Source organism: Abramis brama (assembly GCF_963993115.1).
Source record: "Abramis brama genome assembly, chromosome: 16".
Classification (NCBI taxonomy): Eukaryota; Metazoa; Chordata; class Actinopteri; order Cypriniformes; family Leuciscidae; genus Abramis; species Abramis brama.
The window spans coordinates 9,265,737-9,291,511 of NC_139978.1; the positions used below are offsets into that span (position 1 = coordinate 9,265,737).

At 37.0% G+C, this 25,775-nt stretch overlaps 1 protein-coding gene across 1 annotated transcript in view; it reads right to left on the reverse strand.

Annotated features, from left to right (window-relative positions):
• Positions 1-25,775, reverse strand: part of LOC311065674 (uncharacterized protein) — a 39,957-nt gene that overhangs the window by 8,111 nt on the left and 6,071 nt on the right. Inside the window, exons 7-24 of the mRNA XM_084086342.1 lie at positions 22,124-22,221; positions 21,111-21,297; positions 19,502-19,680; positions 19,040-19,163; positions 18,781-18,952; positions 18,251-18,417; positions 18,043-18,139; positions 17,376-17,582; positions 13,071-13,214; positions 11,906-12,063; positions 9,378-9,586; positions 8,973-9,117; positions 6,951-7,256; positions 5,822-6,083; positions 4,809-4,926; positions 2,578-2,722; positions 2,244-2,334; positions 1,038-1,148 (exon numbers count right to left, since the gene is read on the reverse strand). Of these exons, the coding sequence (XP_083942468.1) occupies positions 1,038-1,148; positions 2,244-2,334; positions 2,578-2,722; positions 4,809-4,926; positions 5,822-6,083; positions 6,951-7,256; positions 8,973-9,117; positions 9,378-9,586; positions 11,906-12,063; positions 13,071-13,214; positions 17,376-17,582; positions 18,043-18,139; positions 18,251-18,417; positions 18,781-18,952; positions 19,040-19,163; positions 19,502-19,680; positions 21,111-21,297; positions 22,124-22,221 (2,920 nt within the window). The remainder of the gene's footprint in view (positions 1-1,037; positions 1,149-2,243; positions 2,335-2,577; positions 2,723-4,808; positions 4,927-5,821; positions 6,084-6,950; positions 7,257-8,972; positions 9,118-9,377; positions 9,587-11,905; positions 12,064-13,070; positions 13,215-17,375; positions 17,583-18,042; positions 18,140-18,250; positions 18,418-18,780; positions 18,953-19,039; positions 19,164-19,501; positions 19,681-21,110; positions 21,298-22,123; positions 22,222-25,775) is intronic.

A 25,775-nucleotide genomic window follows, 5' to 3' on the forward strand; every position in this document is an offset into this window, starting at 1 on the left:
TTTTAATGGCCTAAATGTTGCTTTAGTTAAAATATCATACTTTTACTATGTATATTTAGCATGCTTTTTGGAAATAATATACTTTTTTAAAGGATTTACTTAAGGATGATCTAAATGTAATGTTTTCGGACACTTAATTGCACGTTATTTGCAATTTTAATTTATATTAAATGCAATAAGTAGGCTAAAGCACTCTCAAGTTTGACTAAAGTAGGACTTAAGTACATCTTAATACTTATATTGCCTTTTAAATTTGGTTAAAGTGTACTACCAACTGTATTGACAAGCATTTATTGTAACTTAAATATACCTGAATGTCATTTCTATTGAAACTTGTATATCAAGTATTTAAATTTGTTTGTAATTACACATTTGTAATGCTAAAGTTGCAATTTAGTACATTTAAAATAAATTAACTTTAAATGTAATTTTGAACAGCACACTATGGTTAAAATTAAGTACTTACATGTTGCTTTAGTATGTTAGTCAAAACATCAAAATAAGTGTACTTCTTTGAAGCATGACAAAAAGATTATTAAAATACAACGATTTAAAATGTACTTTAAGGACCTTTAATTTGACATTAAAGTGCACTTTTTAAAAGTGTACATATGCGTGTTACAAAACAGTCATGAAAGGGCACTTCAGTGGTCTTTTATTTCAGAAAAAATTATATGCAAGTACAGTTCTCAAAAATATATATATTTTTAAGATTTAAAGTACACTACTCGTGGATATTCAATACAATTAAACACACTACTTTTTCTCAAGGGAGCCTTAGATGATAAGCTCTGTATTGAGTCTCTATGACCCATTTCTCCATCTAAAAGCTCAACTTTTGCTCCACATCGCTACACACTGATAAGACAGTGTGAACGATAAGGGTGAAAGTCAATGTTTATGAGTTTATTCATAGGCACACTGGGTTGATTAAGCACAGACCGGATTACAGTGACCTATTAGAGATACTAAGTGTATAGTGACCCTGTTTATCTTGTGGTGAGATTTCAAAGAGTTGTGGACTGTGTCTGCTTTACCTGGGCCAATAGCATGTTGTTAAAGTTGGCTGAGTGATCAGCAGACACTCTGTTCCTGATGCGTCTCTTTCTCCAGGTAAGCCAGGCTTTTTGCAGCACAGAGCGCTCATACTGCACCATAAAGACAAGGATAAAGTAAAAAAAAATCTTTGTCATGGTAATATTCTCAAAATACAGTAAAAACAAAGAGACTCTGGTTGTTGCTGGCTTGTGTTCTTGCTGGTTGCTTGCAGGGGCTTATGGGCCCTGGGCAAGAAAATAGGCCCCACCAATACTGAAAATATTAAAACTAGCCACTACAAACGTTGACAATTGCACTGAAAAAGAAATCACTAAAACTAAGCACACTGTACATAGTTTGTTGACAAGTAACATGCCCACTTTTTTCAACATTAAGTTAAAATGTAAAATGCTGCAGGGATGGCGTATGTTTAGGCCAAATCCCTGCTAATGAGTTAGCATTTTAGCATCTCCGGTTTCTGGCATTTTAACCTTTTTTATGGGTTTTTGGTTAAATGTCTAAAATACTAACAGAAGCTCAAGATATTTTCACATTTATCCTATGATATAACACATCAGCAAAAAGCTTTAAAAACGTTTTTACTTCGCTTGAAAAATGTGGTTGCTAACAAGCGGCTAAATGGGACTACAGAAGTTGTCAGGGACGTTAAATATCATCACACCAAACAGGGAAACTCATCTACACACTAGTCCCTCTCAAAGCCTCACTGCAGCAAGGCTTTTTAGTAATTCTAAAAACGTCCCTCTTCAGGTTGCGGTAAATACGTCTTTTGCGTGTCCATTTTTTACTGATTTTTATATTTTTAGCAATATTTCAAGATGAACACCTACTGATCTGAAGCAACTTACATTTACTTGATTATCAATGCATCGTTTTTTTTTGTTTTTGTTTTTTAATCATGTTAAAATTATGTCAAATGTAAAAATTCAAATATGATACATCAGACTTTTTAGGAATCTCGCAATCACATTTTATTGCATTATATGTTATATGCCATTCGCAACATGAATAAATTATAGTTTTTTTGTCAGTTATTTGCTGTTTGGTGATTAAAAGTTGGGGCCCCAGACAGCCGCCTGTGTCGCCTATAGCAAGGGCTGGTCCTGGTTGCTTGGCAGTTCAATAACAGACAGATTTTGTCAAGCAATCATAATAATCAATGTTCATTCATGTTGATCACTTACTTGTTGTGTATACAGCAATGATGCTTCAGTTTGGTTTTTCCAACAGGTCCAGTACAGATGGGTCAGTCCATGAACTCTTCTCTCCACAGCTCTGATATGGCTCATGAAAATATCACTAATTATTAGCCAATATTAGCCCGATACTAATTACCAATATTCAAAAACAGTCACAGCTCATTTATCAAAAAATTCAAACAGAAAACGCTTTGTTTGTCTTCACACAGTGTTTCACAATCTAGCTGAGTTTTTAGGATTTTGTGTAGCCTATGTGCGCTAGTATGAGTATTATTATGAGTTTTATTTATCTTTTACTTAAAACCAATATAGTTTTTACCTGTGTGAAAGCTGTGTCTGTCTGTGCTGGGAAGCTTTCTGGTATTGTTGGTACACTCTGACCCAATGATGGAAACTTCTAGATACTGCTCTTCCCTCTAGCCAGAGACTCACAGCCTCCCCCATCTGCCTCTGAGCTTTATGATCTGGTGGGGGGAAAGCATTTGGACACTTAAAATGTGTATATGTTATTGCATTAAATACAAAATATCAAACAAGAGCTACAGGAACATTTCTTAGCACTACAGTAACTAATTTCTGTGTAATTTTTACAATGACTTTACCGTTGTTTTGGTGATGTTTAGTGGCTATATGAAGTCAGTTTCACTCAAACGTACAATCATAGAAACCATAGGTGAAGTTCATCACATTAACTATAAACACCTTCCGCTACCATTTGACAACCACAAAGTGTGACAATATTTTTGATAAGTTAATCTATTGTTTGATGTCACATGGTTTGATATTGTGACACTCAGACATACAGTGAGGAAAATAAGTATTTGAACACCCTGCTATTTTGCAAGTTCTCCCACTTGGAAATCATGGAGGGGTCTGAAATTGTCATCGTAGGTGCATGTCCACTGTGAGAGACATAATCTAAAAAAAAAAATCCAGAAATCACAATATATGATTTTTTAACTATTTATTTGTATGATACAGCTGCAAATAAGTATTTGAACACCTGTCTATCAGCTAGAATTCTGACCCTCAAAGACCTGTTAGTCTGCCTTTAAAATGTCCACCTCCACTCCATTTATTATCCTAAATTAGATGCACCTGTTTGAGGTCATTAGCTGCATAAAGACACCTGTCCACCCCATACAATCAGTAAGAATCCAACTACTAACATGGCCAAGACCAAAGAGCTGTCCAAAGACACTAGAGACAAAATTGTACACCTCCACAAGGCTGGAAAGGGCTACGGGGAAATTGCCAAGCAGCTTGGTGAAAAAAGGTCCACTGTTGGAGCAATCATTAGAAAATGGAAGAAGCTAAACATGACTGTTAATCTCCCTCGGACTGGGGCTCCATGCAAGATCTCACCTCGTGGGGTCTCAATGATCCTAAGAAAGGTGAGAAATCAGCCCTGAACTACACGGGAGGAGCTGGTCAATGACCTGAAAAGAGCTGGGACCACCGTTTCCAAGGTTACTGTTGGTAATACACTAAGACGTCATGGTTTGAAATCATGCATGGCACGGAAGGTTCCCCTGCTTAAACCAGCACATGTCAAGGCCCGTCTTAAGTTTGCCAATGACCATTTGGATGATCCAGAGGAGTCATGGGAGAAAGTCATGTGGTCAGATGAGACCAAAATAGAACTTTTTGGTCATAATTCCACTAAACGTGTTTGGAGGAAGAAGAATGATGAGTACCATCCCAAGAACACCATCCCTACTGTGAAGCATGGGGGTGGTAGCATCATGCTTTGGGGGTGTTTTTCTGCACATGGGACAGGGCGACTGCACTGTATTAAGGAGAGGATGACCGGGGCCATGTATTGCGAGATTTTGGGGAACAACCTCCTTCCCTCAGTTAGAGCATTGAAGATGGGTCGAGGCTGGGTCTTCCAACATGACAATGACCCGAAGCACACAGCCAGGATAACCAAGGAGTGGCTCTGTAAGAAGCATATCAAGGTTCTGGCGTGGCCTAGCCAGTCTCCAGACCTAAACCCAATAGAGAATCTTTGGAGGGAGCTCAAACTCTGTGTTTCTCAGCGACAGCCCAGAAACCTGACTGATCTAGAGAAGATCTGTGTGGAGGAGTGGGCCAAAATCCCTCCTGCAGTGTGTGCAAACCTGGTGAAAAACTACAGGAAACGTTTGACCTCTGTAATTGCAAACAAAGGCTACTGTACCAAATATTAACATTGATTTTCTCAGGTGTTCAAATACTTATTTGCAGCTGTATCATACAAATAAATAGTTAAAAAATCATACATTGTGATTTCTGGATTTTTTTTTTTTGATTATGTCTCTCACAGTGGACATGCACCTACGATGACAATTTCAGACCCCTCCATGATTTCTAAGTGGGAGAACTTGCAAAATAGCAGGGTGTTCAAATACTTATTTTCCTCACTGTATTTATGTGTGGCTTGAGTGTCCAAAAAAAAATATTAATTACAATATACAGCTTATTCAATCGCCTGTATCCCTTCATAATTTCTATATTATTAAATAGTATCTGCAAGGCAAAGGTGTAGAAATAGGCCTAGCAGTTTACCTTTGGCCCATAGTGACCACGTCCTTAGAGCTAACCGGGCTTCACTTCTTTCCTTCTTCACACAAAACATATCTGCTACTTTCAACAAATCCCTGCTATGTGTCCAATGCTTGAACCACTGTAAAGAGAAGTAAATAAACAAAATTAAAATAAATTAAAGCACTTAATATTCAGCAATATCATTGATTTGACTGCACTGACACTATTGGACGAGAGCTGCATTGAGCTGGATGATGACATCACTGTTTTCTCATCTTTATAGCTGAATTGAACTCATTCCATAATTGATCAACTTTACACGGATATTGAACCAAACTGAATGAACACTGAACTGATTTCAACTGAATAATGACGCTATTGTCTTTTTAGAGCTGCTTCACAGCAGAATTGAACTTAGCATCACTGCTCATAATTTTCCTGTTTATCAATGTAAAATTGCTTTGAATCAATCTGTATTGTATAAAGCACTATATAAATAAAGGTGACTAGACTTGAATTTTCTGGATTCTTTTTTATTTATTTATTTAAATAATAATAATAAATTAATTAATTGTAACTTCATTTTTAAATATTTGTAATAAATATTTGTAATATAATTTATAATAAATTATTTTTAATTAGAGACCCTCTTTTTTACATTTGAATGCAGTGTTATTTTATTATAATTGATATACTATTATATATTTTTTTGTTATTATTTTAAATTAGATTTTATTTTTTATCTTTTTTCATTTTTTTATTTTTATTTTAGTTTTAGTCATTGTAGCACTTAAACTAAATTAAAATAAGAAAGCCTTGGCAACTAGCTAAAAAATTAAATATTATTATTTTTATTTTTTTTACTTTTACATTTTATTTGAGTAAATATTAGCTTTATTTCAAGTTATGATAAAAAATAAAATAAAATAGGTCAACACACTGCAATCTCCTAGACCTCATTTTTAAATTACATGAGATCAATCAGCCAAATGACTGATAAAATATAAAAAATGAATTAAAGAACTGAATCAAACCTTGTGAAGTAATCTGTTGTTAAATGTTTGAATCGCTCTACATTCTGTGGCAGCGGTTCTCCAGCGACGTAAAGCTCTTCTCTGATAGATGATGAGCTGGCTCTCCATTGTACACTTCTTCTGCTGACCCTGGATCAGAGCTCTTCTCCACTGCATGTATACAGCAGCCAACAGTCTCATCTCACTGCTGTACTGGAACCAGGCCTCTCTGTACCTCAGTCTTTGCTCTGATACTGTGTGTCTGGACCATTCCAGCAGAACCCTACATGGAGAACAAGTCCAGATAAAGCCAAAAGCCTGGCAATTGCGCATACAAATGCAATACAAATGACAGCACAGAAATTTTTATTATTATTTTGGGGGGCTTTTGCCAGTTTGTTGTGGCAGAGGTTGGTATCACATGCATTGTTAGCTAGCAGGTTTGTGTGTGTGTGTGTGTGTGTGTGTGTGTGTGTTTGTTTTCTCATCTGTAAACCAGCAGCTTTGACATTCTGCTAAATATTTCATTTTGTGTTTCATGGAAGAAAGAAAGTCATATGGGATTGAATAACATGAGGGTAAATGATGACAGAATATTCATTTTTGGGTGAACTACCACTTTAAGGCAAGACACTATATAGACTAAATCTGTTTTGTTTTTAAATGCACTGGTTATTTTGAGATTTTGGGATATTTTGCTTCCATAAGCCTTCTTTCAGAGCCAGAAATCTCCACTTATGTAGCACTTACATACACTAAACTTTTCAGTTTCATTCCTATCTATATTCTGACGGTTTTTTTTACGGAGGGGTTTGTTCACATAACATTCCTAATAACATGGTGATTTTTTTCTTCATCTGGCTCTTGACAGTATTTTTAGATTCTTAAAGAGATTTCCAAAACCCTGTCTGTAAAACCTTTAACTTTAATTTGTCAACAAAATGGAAGAAGATTTTTTTACCTGGCTTTATACAACGTTCTAGAAATGCATGCAAATTAGTGCATGTTTATCTAGATAATGCTTCACTTGCATATTTAAACTTCAGAACCATTTTGCAATTCTTAAATTAAGTAATCAACAGGCGGAAGTATGGTATTATCTATTGGATTACATTTTTTACTGTATTCACCTGTGGTGTCCCAATCTCACCTCCTCTGCTGTCTCTGTGTACAGTGTTCTCTGCTCCTGACACTCTGTCTGAAAGCTGCTTTCCAACACAGGAACATGTTCTTCATCGTCTGCGTGATGTTTCTCCGCTTTCTGGCTCGTGAGATGTGCTGTCTCCACCGATGCATCACCAGTTGAGCCCTCTTCCTCTCAACAAGTCGCTCTTTGAGCTGCCAGAGACAGAACGCTCTCTGCTGTATTCTCTGCGTCCTGACCTCCTCCAGTTCTCTGCTTGTGCACAGCAGCTCTGACTGATGCCTGAACTCATGAAGCCACTGAGAGAAATATCTGGAGGTAGAATAGAACAGAATCTTGAATGACTTCACCATAGAATGTTTTTTATTGAAGGTTTTTAGCAGCATTTAATAATGTTTGCGCTTATACTGGCATAATCAACCTCGATAGTTCAATTCAGCTATTGGGGAAAAACAACTTCCCCCAAAAATCCCCATCAAAATTGTTCAATTTATTTGTTTATTTATTTCCTTCTTATGTGCTTATTTACTTCCTTACTGACATTCAGTCCCAAAACATTTGGCTATTATTATTATTATAGATAATAATAAACATACAGTGTTGGTTTTGGTTGTTTGTGTTCAGAGATTCTTAGCTTGAAGATTATTTTGTTCGTTTTTTCCTGTTTTTTCATTTCCTGTTCAGTTTTTGTTTTCTTGGTTGTCATGGTTTCTAAGTATGTTCTCATTTGTTCCCTTAGTTACTGATTATGTTCACCACCTGTTTCTTGTTCAGTTCTCTTTGTCTTGTGTATTTAGGATACGTTTACACATCAACGATGTACTAAAAACTGAAAAGTTTTTCCATTGTGTTTTTCATGTACAGACGACACTGTTGTCAAACGATCACCGTTCCCACGAAAACGATTAAAAACGCTGTATTGTTCATGGCAGGGCAGTGGTTGGCGATGTCACTTTGTAAAGAAACACTACGCGCCTGTAGACTAAAGACGTAATATACATGCACATGATGTCACTGTTTTCACAAATGTGCTTTTTTGTAGTTTACATTTAGACAATGAATGTATTTGTTTTCAAAAACTTGCACTTTAAACCGTTTTGAAACGTTTGCTTTTTCAGGCCCTCAAAAATGCCGTTGTCGTGCAAATGAACTGCCAAAACGCATAAACAGTTTTCAGTTTTTAGAAAGTGGTGTCGCGTAAACGCCCCCTTAAACCCTCAGTTTGGTTCTCTCTTTGTTTTGTGTCGTCTTTGTTTTACAAAGCTGTCACATTCCTTAAATTTGAATTATCTCCTTTGTTTCTGTGTAAAATAAAGTAATATTGCTACAAATAGATCGCCTGCTCTTCATGTCAAGTCAAGTCATCTTCATTTATATAGCGCTTTTAACAATGTAGATTGTTTCAAAGCAGCTTTACGGAGATAAACGTATAATTTAAGGTAACAGAGATTGTTTTGGCTTTATAGCGGTTCTTTAATAAAGTTATTTTCCAGCTAAAGTTAGTTTTGATTGATTCATCTCCTCTGACCTGTTGTGACACATTCTTGAGTACATTTGGATAATAATCACTCATTATTGGTTTATATATATCTTATGCTGACCAATTCTGCATTTACAGTATTTCATCAGAAAAAATCCAGTAAGAACAGTAATATTGTGAAATACAATTGAAATTGTAAATAAATGTTTTCTATTTTAATGCGTTTTAAAATGTAATTTATTCCTGTGATGCAAAGCTGAATTTTTAGCATCATTACTCCAGTCTTCAGTGTCACATGATCCTTCATAAATCATTATTATATGCTAATATTTCTTATTATTATCAATGTTGAAAACAGTTGTGGTGCTTACTTTTTATTTATTAATTCATTAATTTTTGAAAACTAGGATACTTTTTTTCAGGATTCTTTGATGATTAGAAAGTTCAAAAATATGTATATCACACTCATAGCCATATACATATATATATACATATACACACACTGTGCTTTTTCTCATTTCCACACAAACACACACACACACACACACCTGTGTTTTAAGACTCTTTGGTGATAATGCTGAGATCTTCTGAAATATTTCTCTGTCTGGCTCCACAAGAGAAATGTTCTTCTCTTCATGACAATCTTCCTCCTCTCATCATACTCACACAGAAGAGCCTGTCGATGGGCCCTATCTAAATCACAAGAACATGCATGTGCTTTTATTGGTTTATTAATAGTTATTTGTTATGTTATAATGCATACACTCAATATACTGCAATATTGCATTGCAATGTTCATTATAAGGCAATATGTATACTTTTTTGCATTATATATACATATTAAATATATCTAGGCCTTTTAAGGGAAATGTTTAAACTACAGTATAACAGAAAAGCAAGAAAAAAAATCAATGATACAAATATGGCTTAATTCAATGATGATTTTGACTCACAGTTTTCATGTTTTCTCCACTGCTGTAAGATGACTTTGACTCTTAGGTGGAGTCTGTGTTGTAGACTGCTGTTGGCGAGCCGCTGCTGAGCACAGATGATTCTCCACTGACAGAAACAGACACGCAAGAGTCTGTAGTGTGAAAAGAACAGAGCTGATGTCTGCCTCTGCTTGCAGACCTGCACACACCTTAACCATGCCCCAAACACTCTTAAACATACAGAAACAGACACACACCAACACACACTATCATTAACATGCACTTCACATTGAGTTTCACATCATGTTCCATGTTGCAGACAGATAAAACTAAGCAAAATATATAATTTAAGGTTAAAACAAGTGGTTGACCATTTCAATGACCAATGTATTTATTAATAATATATTAACCCTTTCACGCATAGTGGTCACTACAGTGGACAGCTATTAAAAAAGCATTTTCTTGAATTTGCACGGGTTTTTATGGCAAAATTGCACATCAGCCTCTTCATTGGACCCTGGTGCATCATCCTATAAATTGCAACCAAGTGGCAAGCCTTTGTGTTTCGATTTTTTCCCCCTCCAAACCAAGATGGCCAAGGGTCAGTCAGACATGCCAAGTTGCTCCGGAATATCCACCCATTCCTTCTATCCTAGGAGACTCTTGTAGGTAAAAAAAATATTGCAGCATCAAGCAATATCTAATGAGTCATATCGCAGTAAAATTTTCCAAGTTTTGATTTTAGATTGAGAGAAAACTCTGATTAATCACATGTCCACTGTAGTGGACGTCATGCATCAATTGCTATATTTCAGCTACAATTCATAATTATAATGTGAATATTGTTTTTGAAATTTAAAACTTAATCTGCAGTGACTTTTTTTACTGTAAATAAATGTACTTGTATTATTAGAATGTAATTTTCATTGACATCGAAAAAAGTCATGTGATTACATAATGTATGACACTTGTAATGCATTACTTTACTTGTTAGATCAAAAAGTAATCTGATTTCGTAATGCATGTTATTGTAATGCGTTTTTTTCTCATAACATCAAAAAGTAATCTGATTACGTAATGCATGTTACTTGTAATGCGTTTCCTTACTCATAACATCAAAAAGTAATCTGATTACCGGTATGTAATGTGCGTTATTGTAATGCGTTTCTTTACTCATAACATCACAAAGTAATCTGATTACGTAATGCATGTTACTTGTAATGCGTTTCTTTACTCGTTACATCAAAAAGTAATCTGATTAGGTAATGCACATTACTTGTAGTTAATTACTTGTTAGATAAAAAAGTAATCTGATTAGGTAATGCATGTTACTTGTAACACATTACTTTACTTGTAACATCAAAAAAGTAATCTGAATGTGTTATGCATGTTACTTGTAATGCATTACCCCCAACACTGATCATTTCAGATGAGATTGAAAAAAACGTATCGCTAGGTTTTCTCAGAGGAGGGCTATGATAGAAATGTGCATGTCCATCTTGAACATAATCAGAATTATCAGCTAATAAGGGTAAATCTCCATACTCTGGTGCACTGGAGGGAGCATCTGAGTGGTTTCCACAGTTGTACCTTGACAGACTGTAGAAAATTCTGATGGAATCACGTCCTCATGTTCTGATATCAAAGATACGCGAAGTGCAACTTGTATGAAGTTGTATGAAGCCTTTGCAATATTTTGCATTTATATTTTTTGTATATATTTTATAGTTTTCACATGATTTGATATAATTGTATTGATTAGTTTGTTAAATTCACATACTTTATGTGTTTGATTATTGTCTTATATTTAATATATCATATCTTAAGTTTAACCAACCGCATGCTGTCCACTCAAGTGGACATCTGAAGATCTCTTTGAAAAATGTGTAAAAAAATAAAATAAAAATCAATTCTTGTTTTTCATGCCCTAAGAGCAATAAAAACACATAGGAAAAAAAATCCTGACAGAGGTTATCATAATTCATGCATGAAAGGGTTAATAAATAATAATAATATAAACACTTGTTTAGTATATCATTAACACACTAATGTAGTTTTTGTTAATATTTTGAATGATCTTTTATTTTTTACATTTTGTTCTCATTTTTATTTCAGATAAAGTTGTAATAATTACGTTGTTTTGTCATTTTTATTAGTTTTTAAAAAATATGTCTATATAATGTTTAAGTTTTAAATTATTTACTTTTAGTTATTGTAGTACTTCAACTAAACGAAAATGGGAAATTTTGCCTTTTTTTTTTTACTGCTTTAGTTGTAGTAAACAATAACCCTGCTTGTTTTATACAATATTTACTGAAATTTCCCTATTAAATTATTTTCATATTTTTATACTTTTTTTTTTTATACAGCCATGGTTGTTGATATTGTAAAAGTAAAATATTGGTTGATTAATCAGTCTGATCACCAATATGTGCAATGGTAGTGGTGCATAAATTAAACACAACTGCTCTAAAACATGATAGTGACATCTGATAACCACCATAAAACAGCCAAAAATACATTCAGGCTGTCACAGATATGACGTGTACCTGTTCTGTAATGTGCGAATATAAACGGCTTTGGCACTCTGCTGCTGGCTTACACATGTCACCCATGTGGAGAAGCTCAAGTTCAGTCTGTGTCTCTCTGCTTTGCTCTCCATCTGTTCAACAGCACACGTCTGCTGCTCGCAGTGCGGCCCCGCGGCCTATAACACGCATACATGATTTAAATATGATTTATCAACATTAAACATTCACAACTTATTTTACTTCTCTAATATTGACAAAAGACAGGTTGTTAGAATGATTTAAGCTAAAGAAACAAAATGTATCTTATATTTTTTTGCCAAATTTTGTTTCTAATTTGAGAAATATTTCTTAAAATGTAATCTATCATTAATTTGAATCAATCATTCCCCATTCAAGTAGATGAGCTGTGTAGCTATACAGAAAATAAGCCTGGGCCCATTACCATGGTGGCCATCAAGTGAACTGATTTTCCTCAAAAGGACTTGAATAAGAACATGTATTAATGCTGCCATCACATGCTATCAGAATTATCATAAATACGAGTTTCCTAGTTAAAAATTGGACATGAACCTCTCGATTTGTATTTACCACTGGGGAACTCTGGGATCATTTTGATATGCAAGTTCCCAAGTTGGGCATGCCATAAAACATGGCAGAGGGGAGAACGATTGCTGCTGTGACTGGTATTCTTTATTAGTTTTTTTCCACAACAGCTACATCGTCCTTGTCTTGTCATTAAAGGCAGGTATTGCGTACACCTGGATTTCAAAGGTACGCACAGCTTCATAAATCAGGCGGTGAGAGGAGTGTAAGCATAATCTTACGCCAACATATATGCCCGTTTCTACGCAAGAATGATAAATGAGGGCCAATATGCGCATATTATGATTTTATTGATAAAATAGAAGGTTTTAAAGAGAGGCTAAAATGGAAAAAAAAAATCCCATTATTGGAGAATTGTTTATGGTATTTTATATTAATAATGGTTTAAAAAAAAAAAAAAAAAAAATCTTTTTTTCTTTCTCGGGGCCTGGGGTAAAAAAAGGTTGAGAACCACTGCTTTAAATCTAAAAGGAAATAAAATAACAATCCTCCCAATGCTGATGGAGTTTTTCTGACTATAATGATATTTAGAGTAACTAGGGCAGATTCATAACATACATTTAATTTTTTTTTTTTTTACCATTCTGGTCCATGTACAGAAGCAGTGTCTGAGTAGATTGGTGTCATGGGTAAGCGTCGCGTGCTGTTCCAACATGCGTTTCCTGCATCTCTGCCAAACCATTATTTTCCATTGAATGACAGTGTGAAAAATCACCCTTCTCTCCTGTTTAAAAAAATAAAATAAAAATGTGTACAAAAATCAACAAACTTACTTTTCTCATTGCTCATCAACATAGTTTAATACTTAGTTCACCCAGATTTAAAATTTTGTTCATTTTCTACCAAACCCAAATTACTTTTCTCTTCCGTGAAAAAGGTGTTTTTGTATGATACATTTAAAGAGGGTGGAAACTGGGGCTGTTAAGCTCAAACTATAATAAAAACATCATACACGTATCATAAAAGTAGGCTATATGACTCATTAGTTAAATTGTTATTCTTCTGATGTCATACAATATAGCTTTGTGTCAGGGACAAATCAAATGGTTGTTGTTAAAATCTTTTCCTCCACTGCTTCACATACCATTTTTTATTTTCACAATCAAATATAGCATGTTAAGACGAGTTGCACAAAGCTTCTGAAGACGTCAAATATATGTATGGACCACTTTATATTATATACATATCAGTTTTGGATCTTGACCTTTTTTCCGGTCACTGCATGAAAAAGAACCAAGACTATATATTGCATAATATCTACTTTGGTTTCCACAGAAGAAAGACAGTTATACATAATTGGAACAACATGGAGGTTACTAAATATTTACGGAATACTCATTTTTGGGTGAACTATTTTAGATATATTAACTATGGCTTTGGCTTAAAGAAAACGTATCAGGTTACAAATGTAACCATGGTTCCCTAAGAAGGGTACCCTAGAGTTCTGGAGTTGACGCTATGGGAAACGCCCTCAGCACCACTGGTGTCTGAACATATACCAAACATGTCATTTTATTGGCTGACGGCAGTCTATGAGCAGAGAGCCCATGAGTATAAGAGGGTGCCTGCAAAATACTTAATCTACTTTTGTCTGAAGGAGACGTGCAGGCAACCTGAGGCAATCCTTAGTGGGCATAGAATAGATTGACTCTACAGAACACCTAGCTGGAGTCAAGGGCTTCAACCCCCAGGGCACAAATGTGACTCATAGCCTGCTTAATGGAGCCCCTCCCTCAGCTCAATTTCTCTTATAGCATGAGAAGGTATATCAGCTTCTGTGCTCTATTGCAGTGGTTCTCAATTCCAGTCCTCGGGACCCCTTGCTCTGCACATTTTGTATGTCTCTCTTATCTGACACACTCAGTTCAGTTCATGGAGTCTCTCCTAATGAGCTGATGATCTGGTTCAGGTGTGTTAAATAAGGGAGACATACAAAATGTGCAGAGCAGCGGGTCCCGAGGACTGGAATTGAAAACCACTGCTCTATTGCAAGGGCAGTCCTGGCCTTTACAACCTCCCTCCCTTCCTTGCAGGGCAGGTAAAAAAAAAACTTAAGTGCACCAAAAGCAAACAAAAGCTCTAATAATTGCTGGTTATGTCAATGCTTAAAGCGGCTAGGGAGTGTTACCAAACAGAGTACTCAACTACAATCTTCGGTCTACCACTACTTCCAAGGTCGGGAATATAACCCTCTCTTCATCAGAAAGAATTAAAACACGAGGGACATAGTGCAAAGGCTCTCGCCATCACAACTCAACCTATTGGGAAACTGCAGGGGAGCTTAAGCTCTACAGTCACAGGGGAGAGCAAAGATTTTCTCCAGGAAACACTTCTATGAACTCATCTGATCAGAGTGCTGCCATAACAATATAGTTGGGGAGGGAATAAACAAAACTGAGGAATCTTGGAATACCTATCAAAACTCTACTCTACCTCATTGGTATCATGAGGGCAGCTGAAGAAAGGTAGCATGGCAAATGCTGGATCCAGAGGCTCTGCGGATTCCTCTGATCCAGCAGAAAGCATGTTGCTGGCAACCTCCAGTTCTGAGGAACTGAATGTGGTTGGGGAAGAACATGTTGATGTTTCAGTTGAATCTGCTCCTCCCACCAGCCCTACAAATGTGGAATTATTGGATGGAGGGAAATGAAGCAAGGCATAATGCAGTGTGCCCAGTAATCTTCATTACATAGACTCTAGACCCAAGGAATTTGAAGGGGAGCTAGGCCTTACTTAACGACAACAATGCAACTGGGGAAGAGCAGCTCATACCATGCCTTGAGTAAAGGTACTCTGAGGTCAGCTACAGCTAGCGCCTCAAGTCTATTTGGCACCAGGCCATGGTATGTGACAGATAACAAGGAGGGACACCCTCAGGCAAACTTCCTCCCATCATTAGCATTGACCATAGTAGAGCATCCTCCCAAAGGGGATTGATATCCCTACCTCATGGGTTCAACATTAATTGGAGAGGGAAATCAACGAAACAGATGAAAATCTTGAGAACTGTCCATAGTAGTTCCGTCCACTAATCCTATCACCCTGCCTTTAATAAAGATACACAACATGTATTTCATGGCAGATAACAGGGAGGGATCCCCACAAGCAAAACACTACTCTACTCATTAGTACTGTCACCATGGTCAAACACCCATTTAAAGAGGAGCGATATCTCTGCTTCAGAACCCAACAATAGTTGGGGAGGGTGGTAATTGAAGCATGGTTCTATTCACCCTGCTCTACCTTAATGGTACTTAAAAGCAACTGTCACAAAGAGCAAGAAAGGCTGCTTAGGGCTGCTGCTCCTCCGAGAGGGAAGCCTACTTCTGTACTTTGCCAAAAAGGGAGGGAAATAAAGCAGGGCATAATGCAATGTGCCCAATAACTCCTACCACCCTGCCGCAGGGGAGCTCAGTCCCTACTTAAAAATGTCATTGGGAAGAGTAGCACACACCCCATTATAGCTATCAATTAGTTTTATTAGAGCACCTATCCAAAGGAAGGCAAAATCCCTACTTCAGAACGTAGTAATAGTTAGGGAGGTAGATATAAAAAAAAAAACATAGGGAAATGTGAATGCCACAGTTCTGTTCAACTTGCTCTTCCTTCAAGGGGAAGCCTATTCCCTTTTATTAGCTGTAGAGGGAGAAAATGAAACTGAAAGCAGAGCATAATATAGTGGGCCCAAAAACTTCTCATCACCAAGGCTTCAACCCGAGGGTGCCACCAGGGAGCAAAGGGCGGAGGACGGCTCATATCCTGACTTAGCTCGTCAATGCGTCTTGATAACACATTCCAAAGAGAGCAACACCAACACAGTCACCACCACAAGTTGAGGGAGGTAATGAAGAGGAGGGGAAAATTATATTATAGTAAACCCATCCCGTTTGCTCTATCCTAAGGAACATTAGAGCAGTTCCTCAAAGGTAGCATGCAAAATGCTGACTTCCCAAACCAGCATCACAGGCTACAACCTTCAGGGCTGCTCCTAATACCAGACAAAGTACCTTCTTACGTGAAAGAGATATGCAAGGACGGGGACATGCATTCAGCTATCCAATGCACTGATTACCTCGGTTCAAACCTTTTGGAACCATTGGAAGCTTGCGCACCCTTGCTAAGGGCCCACTAGAAAGCGCTTGTCCAAACAACCATCAGCGACTTCCCATTTCTCACGTGACCAGGCCAAATTTAACCTGTGCGTGGTGTGGGCAATCACATCCAATAATTCCACGTTTGCAGGGCTGGTGGGAGGAGCAGATTCAACTGAAACATCAACATGTTCTTCCCCAACCACATTCAGTTCCTCAGAACTGGAGGTTGCCAGCAACATGCTTTCTGCTGGATCAGAGGAATCCGCAGAGCCTCTGGATCGAGCAGATCGCTTGAGCAAGCTTGAGGGGTCTGGAAAATACTAATAGTTACTGCATCCCAAAACTCCTCAGCCAGTTCAACCTGCGAACCCCATGAGTGTAGATGCCGCACTGCCTCAGCAGCTGCAGGCCTTGACCCATGAGGCGCATGCGATTGTCCCTCTCCCCTCGAAAAGATTGACAAACGTGAATGGAGCCTTCTTACTGTGAACTTGTCACAGTTGCACATCCAGCTCCCTTGAGAGTCCTCGGGTGTAAGAAAGTGTATACATGGAGGAACACACTGTCGAAAACTCTTGCTCCCACGTGCCATTATTATTATTATTATTATTATTATTATACATGACGCCGTGTTCAAGTTCCACTTCGAAAGGGAACAATGTGTGAAAACATAAAACACCAATTTTTACCATTGTGAAGCCATTTTTTTCAAAGTTGGCATAGTTACTATGAAACAGCATTTCTGCCAGTGGACCAATATAAATGATTTTGTTGATTAATAATTAATTTACCCAGTGCCGGACAGCCCTGCAGTGTATTTGTGTATGAGCTCTCCACACCCTGAATGCCACAGTCAGGTCTTTACATCTCCTTCTTTTTCTACAGAGATCCCCCTGTAGTCTCATCTCTCTGTTAGTGTGCACTAGACTCCTCCACTGGGAAAAAGGCAGACTCAGATCAGGATGCATCATCCTGCCGAGGGCTCTTAGTAGCACAACCTAAGGAAGAATGAAAAAGTAGCAGATTTAAATGAATAGAACTGAATGCTGAATTGACTCAGTTTGGTCCCGTACTATTAATAATACAACAGCAGAAGCAAAGCTGATCAGAACCATTATACTATGCAGTTTTAAATGTAAATTTACCACCAGAATGATCCAAAAACATGATTCATATTATGGGATCCTGTAAAATGATTAACATTTCGGTGGAAAGAATCATTACTCAAGTTATAACAAAGAATAAAAAGCCATTCAAATCTAAACTCTTAATATTAAACTGCAATTTTGTTTCTCAAGTAAATTTAGCGGTTTAGATAGCTTTAATGGTAAAGCTAAAATAAATAAATATTACTAGATTTAATACAAAAAGTGCATGTTAAATATCAAGGAAATATTATAAACAAAAGATTTATGTATAAACAATATAAATTGCAATTGATTGATTGAACAATACCACCTTTGATCTGCAAAGTCTGCAGTGATCATAGGAGCCCCAGAAACAACTATAAGCCATTCTCTCATCTCCTGGGTCTTCATATTCCTCAGAGATTTTACTGCAGGGAAAAAGAACCAAAGTAGAATGAAACCAAAGAACCAATAGAAGTCTTTAATTTAAACTTTGTATTAAAATTATTGCAAAATTAAAATAAAATTGTGTAGCTAACCTGATAAATGACTGCAGAGATCTGTGCTCCTCTGATACGGCCCATGACATGTGGCTGTGCTGTGATTCTGTGGCCTGTAGAGGGCAGTGTTGCTCTCTGTGTGTCAACACACTTCGCTCCAAACTATCATCTTCTGCTGTGCAGTTTTTACATTTTACCAGAGAACCCTGATTGAATGATTAAACATTCATGATGATAAAAAAAAAATAAAAAATCATGAAAAATAAATAAATAAATCACAATATGCTTATTGAGAATACAAAACCTATACTTTTCCAACTGATTACCTACAGCATGTTCCTCAGCTAAAGAGCAAAACTTTTGACAAATCAATCACCTTTTTTGTCAATATACTACAATATTAGCAGTACTGTGGTGCTTTTGAGACCTCCAGTCTGATTTAAAAAGTCTTGGTCTAGGTTTTAAAAGTTCTGCTATGGTCTGGGTCTGCTAGCTGGAAAAATGCTAATTTAAACAAAACAAAACAAAAATCCACGCAATAGGCAGCTTGTTAGCACTGAGTCTTGTACCTGAGGTACAGCAGTGGATACAGAGCAGGGTGAGGAAGATGAGGATGGATGAAGATGAGCCAGTTTGGCTGTGAAGAGCAGAACTGCATCAGAGAAAACAGCCTGAGTGTGTCTGTACCACTCCAGAAGAACAGCCCGCTGAACAGCTCGATCTTGAGCTGATCTGTGAGATCTCAAAGAGAAATTTAAAAATTGAGCAGGGAAAGGTAGAGAGAGAAATATAGTTACAGAGAAAGAGAAAAAGAGGAGTTTAGCATACTGTGCCAACTGCTGTTTCACTAATATCTCTGTCCACTTATGAAAAGTGTTGTGGAGTAGTAGCATGGATGATAGTTCTTGCGCTGAAAATCGTGTTTTCCATTTGAACACTTCCATCGTACAACCTAAAATCCAAACAGATTTTCAACATTGGTAATAATAAGAACTGTTTCTTCTCACAGATCAAATCAGCATATTAGGATGATCTCTGAAGAATCATTATCATGTAACATTGAAGACTGGAGTAATGGCTGGTGAATATTCAAATTATTATTATTTTAAGTTGTAATAATAGATCACAATATTACTGTTTACTGTATTTGTATCAAATAAATGCAGCCTTGGTGAGCATAAGAGGACTTCTTTCAAATCGAACTAACCTTAAACTTTTGAAAGATAGTGTATATCACAGATAGCTTACATAATAATTAAACACATAATTATACTCGTAAAATGACCTAACCTGTGTTTTTCTGTCTTGTATGAAACTGGTGGATGAGGAAATCCTTTTGAAGACAGTGTAGCTGTAGAGATCTGCTCCACTGCTGTAAGCATGTCTTGAGTGTCAGAGCCTTTCTGCGATAACAGTAATGCAGAAGCAATGCACTGCGCTGAACCAGTGATCTCCACGCTGATAAACACCTGCCATAAGCACACAGAGAATCAGTGCCACAACATCAATGAAGTTTAGCAACCACATAGCAACACCCTATAAATAAACTAGTGTTCAAAAGTTTGGGGTAAGTACATTTTTGTTTTTTTGGTGGCCCTCTAAGACTATAGCAAGTTCCCAGGTAGGCCTCAGCTGTCTCTTGCCGTGCAAAAAATGAGATACCAGGGGAATCTCCATCAATGTGAATGTGGCAAGCCGAAATAGCAGCCATGTAAAATTTAAGTGTAGCAAGGGCCAACCCTGCTGAAAGATGCTCCTGTAGGAACACAAGCAGTGAACCAACCAGGAATGACCAACACAATTTCCTTGTAGAGGGAGCTCTAGCATTAAAAATGGCTTCAACAACCTACTTTGAGAGACCAGATTCTAGGAGCTGATCCCCCTCAGGGGCCAGACCCACCGGTTCCAAATCTCGGGTCGGAAAGAAAAAGTCCCTCCTGGTCAGAATCTCCCACGGAGAGCCTTCCAGGATAAACACTAGAGGCCCTATCATACACCCGGTGCAATGCAGCGCCAGGCAAGTGTTTTTTTGCTAGTTTCAGCCCACCGCAGTTATCATTTTTACATCCTGTGCTACGTTGTTTAAATAGCAAATACATTTGTGCGTATTTGCACCCATGGGCGCGCTGGTCTGAAAACGAGGTGTGTTCAGACGCATTGTTGGCGCGTTGCTATTTTGAGGCAACTGAAATAGACTGCACCATTGACCAAATGAAACCCGGTCTAAAGTCCATGGCGCAATTTTTTTTTTGTTATTTAAAGAGCGCATTAGTAATATGCACCTATAGGCAACTGGCTTTTAAAGGGAATAGGAGATGAGACTCTGATTGGTTTATTGCACGTTACGCCCAAAACACACCCATTACTCATTAAGAGAATACGGACAACCCTTTTAGACCATTTTTACCGTTGTTAAACTAGCAAAAGTGGATTCGGACTAAACTCGGGCTAGCTCTTTCACATCAGTAGGGCAAACCAGAGGACGGTGCCTCTGCCAAATCAACTCAACCACATCTGGGTGGAGTCCCCTGGTCCTCAGCCCCTGCCTCGACATCTGCCCTCAGATTCAAGTGTCCAGGGATATAAACCGCCCTTAGCAAGAGCAGTTTGTCCTCTTTCAAGGTCTTTTAAATTCTATGGATCATATAAACATGGTCATTTAAAATGAATATAAAACAAAATAGCTCAGATAATATTAAATTTGACCTCCTGATGTTGGTAAATAACATTTTCTGAAAGATAAACTCTTTCACTAACACTTTTATGAACAATTGACAACATTTCAAAAAAGTGTTTGTAACTTTATTGATTATTTGTATAAAGTGCAAGCTTTTCAACATCTCATTTGAGTGTAACAGCCACAATGCAAATGAAGCACAGGAAAACAAGCTTGACTTACCCTGAGAGTTGAGCTCTTTGTAAATTCTCCCATACTCTTCTTAACTCTTTCCTTTGCCAAGCGCTTTGACGCCATATTGTAAATCTAGTCTGTATTCTACTTTTATCCTGCAGATGGCACACTCTCTCCAGACATCTCCTTGTTTCCTGCATCCTTCTTGTGACATCTCTCCACTTCCTGAAGTTTACTGCACAGATTTCAACAACAGCAATAAGTCCAATTTTTTATGCACTTCCCTCGCTAACTTCCCTCCGTCTTATTCACTCAGATGTACGTCATTGCTTACGCTGCAATGTGCCCACTACTGGCAGAACCCTTGCAATGTGTAAGGCCTTCATCACTTGGAATCTGATATGGAGCTGATTTATTATTTATAGTTTTTTTTCCTTATAAATTTGTTTACGCACCATTCTATAGGCCTGTATGTATGCTTGAGTTGATAAAAAATTAGATACAAATAAATATTAAATATGAATATATTCATATATTTATTTATATTACATATAAAAAAATACACAAATGAAAATAATAACAATACAATAAACTGTAACTATGTAAAAACAGTCAGCTTAAGGTAGCTACACAATGCGGTTAAATGTCAAAATAACTATCATACACTAGATTTGTGTGGGGTGGGGGGTAAATTAAGTGAGACGTCAAAATCCTGTTGCATTATGGATCTGCCTGAAGTGTACTACATATCGAGTAGACTCGCTCTCTCAGCCAAAATTGAGGGTTCGAGAATCTGTCCAAATAAACTTCCCTAGCCCACTTGATGAAGTTGAACGCACTTCTAAATGGCGGTAGGGATTCCCCTGAGGGGAAGTGCTTAGGGAAGTTTGCGAGTGTATGTCTAAACATAAAGTTAAACGCAGCCCCAGTCTCTAACCTCAGCAGACTCCCCTCATCTAAGTTATGAAAAGACCATAGGCAAAGTGCCGTAAGCGTCAGGGGCTGTTACTGAATGCTGTCAGTGCTGTCTGGAGGAGTTTTTTTTTTTTTGCTCCACCTACCTGCTAACATCCGTCTGGAAAGCACCCATGGGACTCTGGTGCTCAAACGTGTTAATTTTGTCTTCTGAACGTAGCAATGCCAGGAGTTCAGGGTGCGTCTGTGCAAGAAACAAATGATGTGGTAGCACATTTATACTGTATTATTCTAGTAAACTCCAATTTGCATTGACACCTTCACCTAAAAACTAGATTTTTGAACCACTTGACCATAAAAAATAAAAAAAACACCTCTACAACTATGGTGTTCTAGGTGGTTGCTATAGCCTTTCGATACAGTTACTAGGTTGTTTTAGATGGTTTCTTGGACTTTATTTTACATGGCTGTCTGAAATACTTAATTCTGATTGATCAGTCGCAACATTCCAAGGTCAGTTATTACCCAAAAATGTGACTATCTAGCTACACTCTACAATAACCGCTCATCCAGGTATTTGGGGCTGGCGCGTCTTTCATATCTCTCGTATCTCAACACTGACACACTCTCTCTCGTATCATTCAAACGTGCGTTTCCCAAAAGCATTGCAAGTCATCATAAAGACATTAACACTCAGAATAAAGAAGTAACACATTTTTACATTTAGAGGTTCAACAGTTTGTCACTGGGGCAATACCCTTAAAAGGAAATCTTTGTACTCTACGTTATTTACCCGTAAAAGGTTTCACAAATATGTGCTCACAACACTATAAATACAATATAGGTAGATCTAAATACAGAAGATCATTCGTATCATATATATATATATATATATATATATATATATATATATATATATATACATATATATATACATATACATATATATACATATATATACATACATATATATATATATATATATATATATATATATATATATATATATATACATACAGTGAGGAAAATAAGTATTTGAACACCCTGCTATTTTGCAAGTTCTCCCACTTGGAAATCATGGAGGGGTCTGAAATTGTCATCGTAGGTGCATGTCCACTGTGAGAGACATAATCTAAAAAAAAAATATCCAGAAATCACAATATATGATGTTTTAACTATTTATTTGTATGATACAGCTGCAAATAAGTATTTGAACACCTGTCTATCAGCTAGAATCCTGACCCTCAAAGACCTGTTAGTCTGCCTTTAAAATGTCCACATCCACTCCATTTATTATCCTAAATTAGATGCACCTGTTTGAGGTTGTTAGCTGCATAAAGACACCTGTCCACCCCATACAATCAGTAAGAATCCAACTACTAACATGGCCAAGACCAAAGAGCTGTCCAAAGACACTAGAGACAAAATTGTACACCTCCACAAGGCTGGAAAGGGCTACGGGGAAATTGCCAAGCAGCTTGGTGAAAAAAGGTCCACTGTTGGAGCAATCATTAGAAAATGGAAGAAGCTAAACATGACTGTCAATCTCCCTCGGACTGGGGCTCCATGCAAGATCTCACCTTGTGGGGTCTCAATGATCCTAAGAAAGGTGAGAAATGAGCCCAGAACTACACGGGAGGAGCTGGTCAATGACCTGAAAAGAGCTGGGACCACCGTCTCCAAGGTTACTGTTGGTAATACACTAAGACGTCATGGTTTGAAATCATGCATGGCACGGAAGGTTCCCCTGCTTAACCCTCTGGGCTTCTTCGTAAAATAGTCACACTTAGCTTCCTCCCGCCCGAAAACGGGCGAAGCCTTAAAATTTTACTTTACTTTTTCCCAGGATAACCAATCAAATATATTTTTGTTCTATAATGTTTTCTGATTATTATTTAGAATTTTTAGCATTTTTTATGATACTTTGCATTAATTATATAATTTTTATGAGCTATTTTTTCCATTAGAATTAATATATATATTTTTATTTTATTTTATTTTTCAATAAATGCAACATTTCACATCAAATTAGAGTGCAGGCCTAAAAAAAAAAATTTTTCAAGTGAGAAGAGCGCCACCTAGTGGCTTCAAAATTTATTAATTTGTGTCATGTCCTATAACCGCCTATAGGCGGCCTATAGCTTTTTTATTTATTTATTTGATTTATTCCCATTCGGAAAGAAAACAATTTATTACTAAGCAACCACTGAATGGAACAACACAAATTATATATCATTTTAAAGCTTAGGATCTCAAGATTTTTAATGCATCTAATTACATTTATTAATTCCTAACGAGTGCTGAGTAATCCCTCTAAAACCAAGTGTACCGCCAGCAGGCGCCACCTAGCTGCGAAAATATTCATTACCATATTTTTCAAAAATCTTGCCTTGATTAACACAAAGTTGATGTCATTTGAAAGCTTGAAGTCTGAACTTTACAGTGAATGTATCCACTTTGAAAAACTCTTAAGTATTGCTGAGTTATTTGCTGATAAATAGAATTTATTTTTTTTCATAATCTATAAAATAATGTACTGCAATGTGTCAAAAACATCATACAGCTCATGAAACATTCTCAGATAATTGAAAATGGCACTTCATTTTTTACAGCATATTATTACAATTAAAATGAGCCCAAAATTAACATAATCTATTGCTTTTATGACAAGATATTCTTCATGGAGAAAAAATTGCCCATGAGGGGGTGTCAAAGACTGTACAAAAAGGCTATCTCTTTTCAAAATGCTGTAATTTTTGATTCCTTTATCCAAAAATTATTTTTTTTTTTATCCAGATGCAGCTAACATGTAGGGGGACTTCACTAAAAAAGAATTTTCCTCCTACCTTATTTCCTTCCTGAGTTATTCCATGACAAATAAGAAAGATATGCAAAATCATAATAAAAATTATATATATATATTGTCTTTTATCCGCCGTTTCTTGGCAGGACAATGTCCAAATGTAATGTAATTTATATTTTCAAAAAATTTAAAAAGAGTTCTTTCAAACGATACCTACCTTTTGACTCTCCTTGCTATAGTTTTGGAGTTATTATGATTATATAATTTTTATATAGTTTGGGGCAAAATTTGCTGTTTCAGTCTTACCAGTTCATTTCTCTCTCTGTGTGTGTGTGTTTGTGTGTGTGGGTGTGTGTGTGTGGGGGGGAGGGTGTCTTTTTTGCACTCTTGATGTTTTAGAGTGTCACCCCTTCATTGCTGTACACTTTTTTTCAGCACAGTGGCTGATCTGTAGCTTGTACCACCAAAAGTTTCTCTGAGTTTTCCTATTTTTTCGTATTTCCCATTCATTTCCTATGTCGCCCGTTTTCGGGCGGGATGAAGCTAAGTGTGACTTTTTTTTTTACGACCCTTTAACATATCAGAATCATCTCCTTGATTTCTTTGTGTGTTCATATAGGTAATAAAAGAAAAGTCACCAAGTTTCACCCCCATCCGATGAAGCAAAAAAATTAAACAATTCGAAACGTTCAAGTTTTCGCCCGTTTTCGGGCGAAGCAGCACATGTCAAGGCCCGTCTTAAGTTTGCCAATGACCATTTGGATGATCCAGAGGAGTCATGGGAGAAAGTCATGTGGTCAGATGAGACCAAAATAGAACTTTTTGGTCATAATTCCACTAAACGTGTTTGGAGGAAGAAGAATGATGAGTACCATCCCAAGAACACCATCCCTACTATGAAGCATGGGGGTGGTAGCATCATGCTTTGGGGGTGTTTTTCTGCACATGGGCGGCTGCACTGTACTGTCGACTGCACTGTATTAAGGAGAGGATGA